We start from the raw sequence: 10,497 nt of genomic DNA on the forward strand, positions 1-10,497 counted from the left end.
CCATCCCGCTCATTGCGGACTTGTTCGACCAACTAGGCAAAGCCAAGTATTTCTCAAAACTCGACCTTCGGTCGGGGTATTGGCAGGTGCGCATCGCTGAAGGCGACGAAACGAAGACTACCTGTGTAACCATGGAGCGTTTGAGTTCTTGGTGATGCCTTTCGGCTTAACCAATGCCCCGACCACGTTCTACACTCTCATGAACTAGCTATTCAAGGAGTATTTGGATAAGTTCGTGGTCGTTTACTTGGACGATTTCGTCGTCGACAGCCAAACGCTTGAGGAGCACATCAAGCACCTTCGGAAGAATTTTCAAGGTTCTCAAGGAGAACACTTTGTTCGTAAAAAGGGAGAAATGCTACTTTGCCATTCGGATGGATAAGTCAAAGGTGCAAGCGGTTATGGAATGGCGAACTCCAAAGAAGGTGCCAGAGTTGAGATCCTTCCTTGGTTTTGTCAACTACTATCAACGCTTCATTGTGGGATATTCGAAGCGTGCAACTCCACTAACGGAGTTGCTGAAGAAGGAACAGCCTTGGAAGTGGTCTGACAAATGTGAAATAGCATTCCAAGATCTGAATGCTGCTGTTCTGGAAGAACCGGTGCTCAAATTGCCAAACTACGGAGAGCCTTTCGAAGTCCATATAGATGGTTTAGACTTCGCAATTGGGAGAGTGCTCATGCAGGAGGGTCATCCGGTAGCCTACGAGAGCCGCAAGCTCAACGAGACCGAGCGTCGATATCCAGTGCACGAGAAGGATATGACAGCGGTGATCCACTGTCTACGAGTTTGGAGACACTACCTTCTCGGATCGCGATTTGTGTTGAGGACGGACAACATCGCTCTGAGTTATTTCCATACAGAAGAAACTTTCCCCAAAGCAAGCACGATGGCAGGACTTCCTAGCTGAATTTGATATGGTAATGGAATACAAGCCTGGAAAGGCAAATGTCGTGGCCGATGCATTGAGTCGGAAAGTGGAGCGCGTGAATGCCGTACAATTGGAGGGCGGAGGCCAAGCAAGTCAGTTGCACTCCAAATTCCTTTCCAGGATCAGGGATGGACTGTATAGTGACCCCCAGGCAGTTATCCTGATGCAGCTCATCAAAGAAGGCAAGGCACGACGATTTTGGGTCTAGGAGGGACTCGTGTACACAAAAGGGAATAGGGTTTATGTTCCTCGAGTGGACAATTTGAGGCGTGAACTCCTAAAAGAGTGTCACGATTCCCTTTAGGCTGGACACCCAGGTATTCACTGAACGTTGGCTCTCGTGGAGAGGGCCTTAAGCCTTGGTTCTAAAGGTATAAATATGATTTTGTATATGGTAGATTGATACTAATGTTTCGGCTTATATTACCAATAATAAAGATTTATTTTAATATAAAAATTAAAATAATATAAAAAATATTCATCCATGAAATCATCTCAAAAGTAATGTAATAGTAGTCGGTAGTTATCACGAATACTTAGAGACGATGTTCCTATAATTCTAAAAATTTAAGCTATTTATCTATAATTGTCAAGTTCTTGGTAGAGGTAAACTCATAATTCAGTAAATGTTAACTTTTAAATTTTACGTGATAGTTTATATATCAAAGTCAATATTTGACTTATAACGAATCTGATGTATATTAATGCTGATCAATCTGATTTGGATTTCGCCGATGACAAACTTCAAGTCACATCCCACTGAAGCAGTCCCCATCGATGACAGAGTCAAATATTCTCATGTTTAACATAAATAAAATTACCCCACCAAATTATGTTGTAACATAAATATATATATATATATAATATTTTCAAAGATAAATCTGGGAGTGATAAAAATACAAAAGACAGGTGCTGCCAAACACCATCGATTGAGACATCCGGGTCTACATCGGGCCCCACTGTCACTTTCCAGATTGACTGAGGTCATAAATAAATAAATAAATAAATAATAGGTTGCTTGCCTTGCCATAGTTATTTGATGAAACGTGGAAGCAAAACCCACAAATGAGACCCAAAATAATGGCAAGGATTTCTTGACTTTACGTACTTCAATCTTTATTATTATTTTTTAAATAAAAATAACTATACGAATTAAATCTGCTAGGAAAAAAAATATTTAAAAGAGAGAGTAAGAAACTGAAGACATAAGCTCTCTCAAAAGTAATCTGTATCCTTGATACTTAGGGCGAATTATAAATTATTCTTATAATTAATTATATTTAATATTTTGATTTTAATATTTTAAATTTTAAATAAAGATTTTTATACTTTTAAAAGTAAAATATTGAGATCACTATATAGGATTAAAAAAATAATATTAAAATAATGAGATTAAATAGTTTACTCTCACAAATATAAATATCTTAATATAATATTTAAAAATATAGAAACTAAAATATTAAAGATAACTAATGAAAACGAATAACTTACGGAAATGAATACGAGATGGACATCATCGTTCAAAACACCATCTAACTTTGGAAAACTTACTACTGTCGGCTTCCCCAATGCGTATAAGAATTGTTAGCTTTTTCCTCGTGTAGACTCTGACTGCGGCTTAGTTTATAATTATGTCTAAGTAGGCTAAAAATAAGAAGTGAATTTATTATATATGATGATTTATAACTTGTGAAAGAGTTGAAAATCTAACGGTAGATTAAATCTATTACATGTTAAATTAATTTATTTAAATATAATGAAACGGTGTCGAAATTTTTAGTCCCCATCAAACCGAACATAATATGCAAAATGACTCTAATGTGCGTATGTAAGTTGTGTATGCTCCCGCAATCACGGGAAGGTGCACCAGCCAGAATTCCTTTCTTAAAGTGGGTAGATACACAACACATACTCAACGAATAGATCCGGAAACATGGCAATGTTTCCTATTCAATATTCTTTTGAAGAATTTGTTCCAAGCAGGTTGGGTTGGCGGCATTCATCCGGCAATGCAGGAGACCAGAAACTCATCTAGATACATCCAATCTGTCCAACATGTGGATATCTATAAAAATTGCATATGTATTCCATCAGTGATTTCTGTATTTTAGTGTATTAACAAAACTCATAAACTTGCAATTTTTTTCTTATATACTTAAACCCCATGTTTGACTATTAATAGAAACTTTCACTGGCATATATATATATATATATATATATATATATATATATATATATATATATATATATATATATATATATATATATATATAATATGTGTATATAGTTGATACATTAAATTTACATATAGCTATTAATTTTCACTATTTGCAAATAAAAAAACTTACTATTTTGGCAAACAATTTAACAATCTGGTCAATTTTCACTGAGTAGAGTAGGTCTTTGGATATGAAAGATTAGGTATGAATGATGTAAGAGTCAAACTTCTCTAGCATCATACTCAAAGTTCCAGTTTTCAAGTAAAAGAAATGTGAAAGTAGATGTCCATATTCACTTTTTTCTTTTCAAAATTTCAGACTTTAAGGTCACTCAGAATCTATGGTCCTGATATACATGTTTTTATTTCCATCTATATCATGAAAATGATCAATTGACCAAGTCCTTGATCTGTAACTTGAACTTTGTCAAACCACCAAAAAAAAAAAACAAAAAGGATATCTTTGTGTTCACTGCATATGAAATCTCTCCTGGACCCCATGGACAGATTTCTTTTCTTTCCACTCTCTCTGTCTCTCTCACTTTTAATTTCAAGGGTAGAAAACCACATGAATGAACAAAATACAACACTTTTCTACATGACAAAGAACATGAAAATAGTTGGGAATTTGTCAAATACATAATGATAATAGATGCTTTATATAAAAGAAATACAATTAAGGAAAAGAAGAAATAGGACAACTGTAAATGCATCTGACACAAGAAAAGGTCTCTATGGTGAATTTGCTCAAGATAGTGATGATCTGGGCTCCACCAGAATATTCAGGATTAATTTGCTATTTGTATATATAGAGGCAGTTGGATCTCTGAATCTTTCAACCTACAGGAGGAGGGCATCACTTCCCAATTAGCCAACCATGCCAGAGTTGAGGATCTCCAAGAAGCACCACAAGCACATCAACAATCCCTTTCCTTCCACCCTAAAGTGCCTGCCTTTCATCCATGGAGGACTCTCCTTCAGTCCACACAAGATTTCACAAGACCAGAGTTATCAGATTGGGGAGGATTTCCAGCTTGCTTGGAGCTGCAGAAATGGTGGCTGCCTTTCGATCTCGCACCGATCTCAGCCTAACAGGAGCATATGGTCTACGATCCCAGGAGAGGCCTTCATATCTGCTGCAGCTGTCCAGACTCAGGTGGAGGAGAGCAGAGGCTCTTTCGCTATTAAGGATGGTGATGTTCTTTTCATCTGCAAGCACCAGTCTGTGGAAGAAATAAGGGTCCTTTATGAGACGGACATTGAAGAGAATGCTGAAGATGATAATCTCTTATCTGGGTTTTCAAACTCAAACAATAAAGGAACTCCTGAATCATTCAATAAGTCTTACTCCCCGATTCTGATGATCACAGGAAGGCTCTTCAGTAAGAAGACTAACATACTTCCTAAGAAAAGCTTGTACCTGGGGAAGAAAAAAATCAGATTTGGATGGGCTAGGAAACCTTCATTTGTTGCTAGATACTGGTTTTTGCTTGAACAGAGGAGCAGCAATCAAATTGGTTTTTCTGTAAAGTTTGGTGAATATGATAAGAAATTGAGCCCAAGTGTAACAAAAAGAAGAATTCTACAGGGCTCAAGCTGGAAACTAATCCGAATGCAGCGTCAATGCATTGCATACATCTCAAGGCAAAGAGGTTTTGTTGCACTCTCATCACAGGATGAGCAAGGAGAAGAGCAAGTGGTTACAGAATTCAATAAAGTTTTCATCACATATGCGAGTGACAAAGATGAAAAGTTCTATGGTTTTGGGGAGCAGTTCTCCCATATGGAGTTCAAAGGAAAGAGGGTGCCTATAATTGTCCAAGAGCAAGGTATTGGAAGAGGAGATCAACCCATCACCTTCGCAGCCAATCTGATTAGTTACAGGTAATCATTATTTATTAGGGTTCTTTTAGAATCAAAATTGTAAATTCTCCTGCTTCGCAATTGACAGATCAGGAGGTGATTGGAGTACGACATATGCCCCTTCACCATTCTACATGACCTCCAAAATGAGATCCCTTTATCTTGAAGGATACAATTATTCAGCTTTTGATCTCACAAAGCCTGATAGAGTACAGATTCAGGTACTTGAATCTGACAAAAGCTATGATTTATTTGATTTGTAGTTGAATTTTCGAAAGTGACATTTGAGTTCTACAATTTTTGCTAATGGGATTAGAGTGGACTCTTTGTGGAACACATTGCCTTTTCACTTCTTAACATGGAAGAGTATCAAAGATTTATGAGATCTTCCAACTCTGAATCTTACTTACCATGACAGAGTGAAATAGTTTTATCTTCATCAGAAAACAAAATAAAGTTGCGGGAAAATGAAATACTATACATTAGCTCACTTAAATGGCTATTTTCTGTATATCCATAATTGCATAGTTAGGAAAAAAGAGACAAACCTTATACTAAGACAATCGACAACCTCATGTCTTGTGACGCTGTTGTCTTCGACTGCACAGTTTTGAGTCGCTTCAACTCTTAATCTTTTCTTCTTCATGTTGTAACTTGTATTTCTGAAAGGGTACATATCAAACTTCTAGCCGCATGACAAACAACTAATGCAAATTCTTCTTACAGATATATGGAAATTATGCTCAAGGAAGAATACTGAACGGATATTCACCTGTTGAACTAATTGAAACCTATACAGAAACCATAGGGAGACCTCCAGTGCTTCCAAACTGGATTATTTCTGGTGCTGTTGTCGGGATGCAGGGAGGCACAGAAGCTGTCCACAGAGTGTGGGATCAATTACAGGATCATGATGTTCCTATTTCAGCATTTTGGTTGCAGGTGATTGAAACTGATGCTAATATCATGATATGAACAATATTTCAAAGAAGAAAAATTATGATAAATACAAGATAAGCTCGGTAAGTCACATCAAATAATTATATGAAATGAAGTTACCACTACCAACAAGTTCAATCATGTCATTTGCCACCAGTGTTTGTTCAAGTGTGCGTGGCCTTATAATAAATAGCAAATGGCTAACCACAGATCTAAGATCTTCAAAACTAGAAGGGAAGTCAGAAGAAATAGAAGCCACCACTTTGCAAAATTAGTGGTGTGAATTCATGACAACCTGTAACGACATCCTGCAACACATGCATGCATGTTTTCTGTAATCTTTATTAAAATCTAGGTGATAACCTTGCAGGACTGGGTTGGCAAGAGGGAAACAGTAATTGGGTCACAATTATGGTGGAACTGGGAAGTTGATACCTGCCATTATGCTGGATGGAGAGAGCTAGTCAACGATCTTCGTACTCATGATATTAGAGTCATGACCTACTGCAACCCCTGCCTTGTTCCAGTAAATAACTTTCCCTCATTGGAGCCCTTTTCAATTTAATTAGATGGGTCAATTTCATTCAGTCATCAGTTTAACTGAAAAAGAGATCATTGTCAATTGCAGACTGATGACAAGCCAAACAAATACAAGAATCTGTTTGAAGAAGCTAAGAGTTTAGGCATCTTAGTAAAAGATAAAACACAAGGAACATACATGATACCGAACACGGCTTTTGATGTGGGAATGTTGGATTTTACACATCCTGCAACAAGTAGTTGGTTCAAGAAAATTCTACGCGAAATGGTGGATACTGGAGTAAGAGGTTGGATGGCCGATTTTGGTGAAGGATTACCTTTAGATGCTCACCTCTATTCAGGTACTCAATAAAATTCTCTATTGTAATATTAGTATGATGTTTAAACACTAACATAGTATTTATATTTTCACATAGATGAAGACCCCTTTGAAGCTCATAACAGATACCCTGAACTTTGGGCTAAGGTCAACAGGGAATTTGTAGATGATTGGGCAGCAACCTGTCATGGAAAGGAGAAGGAAGATCCAGAAGAAAACTTAGTCTTTTTCATGAGGGCTGGCTTCAGAGGTAGCCCTAAGTGGTCTATGTTGTTTTGGGAGGGTGATCAAATGGTAAGTTGGCAGGCTAATGATGGAATAAAGAGTAGCGTAACAGGTTTGCTGAGCAGTGGCCTCTCAGGTTTTGCCTTCAACCATAGTGATATTGGAGGCTACTGTACAGTAGACATGCCTATCATCAGGTACCGTCGAAGCGAAGAACTTCTCATGCGCTGGATGGAATTAAATGCATTCAATGTAGTATTCCGGACACATGAAGTAAGCACCAAAAAAATTCAGCTAGTAGCAAAGTTTGATTTCCATACTTCCCTAAGTGGAAGCATCACTAACATTTGTAGCATCTACAGGGAAACAAGCCATCGTCCAATTGCCAGTTTTACTCTAACAGAAACACATTAGCTCATTTTGCACGCTGTGCCAAGATATACAAAGCTTGGAAATTCTACCGAATCCAACTTGTAAAGGTACATTCTCATAAATGTATGTCGATATTAGATTTTGTTTCAAAAAAATTAATATCTATATGCAAGAAATCCTCTTTTCATTTTTCTGATGTGCTTCTTTTGTTGATTTATTTTTCTCAGGAGGCAGCTCAGAGAGGCTTGCCTGTTGCTAGGCATCTATTCCTCCACTATCCAGATGACAAGCATGTACATAGCTTGACATACCAGCAGTTCTTAGTTGGGACAGATATACTGGTAGTTCCTGTCCTTGACAAAGCCAAAAAGGAAGTCAAGGCCTATTTCCCTATGGCAGGTGGGTGTTCCTGGCAACACATTTGGACAGGAAAGATCTTCACCAGGCCTTTCAATCACCCAGGGCATAATCAAGGGTTTGAAGCCTGGGTTGATGCTCCCATTGGCTACCCAGCTGTGTTTGTAAAGTGCGGTTCCCACATAGGAGAAGCATTTTTAAGAAACTTAAAAGCTCTTAACATACTATAGCTTGTGTTTATGATAAATGTTTCATTTATGTACTCAAAATATCATTTTTTAAACTTATTTTAATACTCACTAATTTTAGAATTCATGATTGATTTGTTTTGGCAAGTAGCATGTTTATGATAAATTCAAATGATAACCTTTATTCTCAGAGAAATTGTGAAAATTATAGATGCTATCACTTCATTGATTGAGCAAAATTATATCAAAGTCCAATAGTTTTAAATTTCAAACAGCTACACAAAATCATATGGATGTCAGATAACAATTGTGAAGTAATATACTATTTTCCCGTTTATATATGCTGTCACTTCATGGATTGTGCAAAAGATATTTTAATTTCAATGCTTCTGAATTCCAAACAATTTAGATAACAACTGGTATTGTAATTATTAATAGGCGAAGTTACACTTACAATGAATTAGAACCGTGTCGAGCGGAGGTAAATCTTCTGCTCACTTCACCAATGACCAATAACCTCTACTTTTACAGCTTTAACTATGCATGTCTTCCATCTTAACCAATGATCAACAGAAGAGCTTGCTTCACCATTGAAATTTATGAATAGATTTCAGCCTCCTGTTACTGTTGCTTTCTTTGTGAGTTCTCAATGACCTCGAATTTCTTTCATTGAATCTGAAGTGCTTCAAAGGACATCCTTCATCTTAACCAATGAAACTGGGCAAAACTTTCTCTTGAATACTCTCCTGGTGACAAATTCATTATTATAGATGTTATTCTGGCAAATGCTTTTGTTCTTCTTCTGGAGTTGAGCTCTGCGAAACAAATTTAACAGCTATGATCTTCAGATTCCAGTTTCAATGTATCCGTCAACTTTGTATCCTAAACTGAACAGAGTAGCGAAATTTAAATGAACACCTTTTGTTTGTCGTCATATGAAATATTTCAATCAAACACTCTAAAGGACAAAAAGAAAAAAATAACATGCAAAGGAAACACTTCTTACAGGCATTTCATCGAACAGATTCTGTGCATCCACCACATGAATTCATCAAGTTGGCTACCATTTCCAATGCAGATCAAGTGTGGGTTAAGAAGCCCAATGTCTAACTATTTAATCCTCAACAGTCCCAAAGAGCATAATGCTGGATGGGTCTCTGCAACTCAAACCCACGGGATCGAAATGTAGGCATATTGGAGTGTCTCTTGCCATTGAACACACACAAAACAAGCAGTTGGGACACCAGGTGGTTGCTTGTCAAGCAATTATGGAAGGTTGACTCTGTGTGATATACACAATCTGGAGAGAGAGAGAGAGAGAGAGAGAGAGAGAGCTTCAGAAGTTGAAGAAAAGAGATGATATCTTCAAAATTGATCTCGTTGTGGTGCATTTAAATTTACATAATGATATAACTTGTAATTTCATGCAAAATTAAGAAATATGATAACAGTATCAAAATATAAAAAAATTTGAGCAATTAATTGTCAGGTAAAAATGTTCCTATCTTCATAATGTCTTTGCTGGAAATATTCATGTGTAAGAGATTATATTTTCGTATCGACAATGATTGAAATAATCGGATTACATATAATAGCCTTGACCCATAATTTAAAAGATTAACCCTTTGACTCAAGTTTGTGTTTGACTTCTATGTTCTAATCAGAAGAATTGAGTTATATTGACTAGGTTTGACTTATAACTTAGAAGCTCAAGTGTTTTTTGATGGAATTGATATTAGTTAGATTCAAACACAATGATGATTGATTTATGTAGGCAAATTTTGCATGCACTAAAATTTTAAATTATCCAATTTCTCAATTGATCCCAGCGGTATTTATTTTTTTGACGAGGATGGAGGAGCAGCCGAGGAGGTGAAGTAGTAGAGTTGGTGAGACAAGCCATTCCTTGGGAAAACGGTGTCCTCGAGGCGTCTATCAAAGGAATCCATCAGAGGCTGGTTCGAGGAGAGGGCATATCATGGAGCTAGGCAGAACTGCACGTCCGTCACTGCGACTGGTTGTTCTCGTCGGAGCAATCCAACTTCTGGAAAAGCCTCGCCTCCCTCCATGATGAGCTGTCGCAGATTGCCCTGCATCCCTCGAAAGACTTCTTCTCTCAAAACTCCCCATGTTTAATATCGTTAATGGAATGCATTACTCAGCTCGTATCTCTCCAAAGTTCATCCATTAGTTGTTGTCCAAACATATCATCTTCGCCTTCAGATAAGGAATTCGAGAGATTCCATAAGCTAAAATCGACGCCGATGGTGGTTTATGGTGATATTTCACCAGCCTTGAAGCTTCGACAACCTCGGGATGCCCAAAACTAGAGAGACGGTGTAAGCGAGGAGGGAAATTGATATTAGCAGAGAGCTATAGAAGTAGAGCAAAAATGGTTGCCGTCTTTTGCTCGAGCTACCAAAACATCTCATTTTTGTGTGGGAAAAAGGAAGGTATGCTGATCCTGTGTAATGGAGAAGAGGGCAGGTTTCCCCTGGACTCACAGAACGAGAGGTTCTTTGCTTCTTGGTTGGGTGTACGTAA

General features: G+C 37.4%; 1 protein-coding gene and 1 long non-coding RNA gene across 3 annotated transcripts; one reads left to right on the forward strand and one right to left on the reverse strand.

Annotated features, from left to right (window-relative positions):
* Nucleotides 1-3,723: 3,723 nt before the first annotated feature.
* On the reverse strand, nucleotides 3,724-10,269 carry LOC135655570 (uncharacterized). 2 transcript variants are annotated; one of them, XR_010503699.1, is made up of 5 exons: nucleotides 8,960-10,269; nucleotides 8,408-8,768; nucleotides 5,786-5,890; nucleotides 5,562-5,675; nucleotides 3,724-4,373 (listed from the first exon to the last, which is right to left on the reverse strand). It is a non-coding gene; the product is annotated as an uncharacterized LOC135655570 (long non-coding RNA). The 2 variants fall into 2 exon arrangements; XR_010503700.1 differs by having other exon boundaries at nucleotides 8,408-8,840.
* Nucleotides 4,028-8,080, forward strand: LOC135655569 (uncharacterized). Its single transcript, XM_065175738.1, has 8 exons — nucleotides 4,028-5,034; nucleotides 5,102-5,234; nucleotides 5,740-5,955; nucleotides 6,323-6,478; nucleotides 6,581-6,833; nucleotides 6,909-7,309; nucleotides 7,399-7,515; nucleotides 7,636-8,080. Exons 1-8 carry the CDS (start codon nucleotides 4,028-4,030, stop codon nucleotides 7,993-7,995), a joined length of 2,643 nt encoding a protein of 880 aa, XP_065031810.1. The 3' UTR covers nucleotides 7,996-8,080.
* Nucleotides 10,270-10,497: the final 228 nt, after the last annotated feature.

This window comes from Musa acuminata, unplaced genomic scaffold (assembly GCF_036884655.1).
Source record: "Musa acuminata AAA Group cultivar baxijiao unplaced genomic scaffold, Cavendish_Baxijiao_AAA HiC_scaffold_112, whole genome shotgun sequence".
Lineage (NCBI taxonomy): Eukaryota > Viridiplantae > Streptophyta > Magnoliopsida > Zingiberales > Musaceae > Musa > Musa acuminata.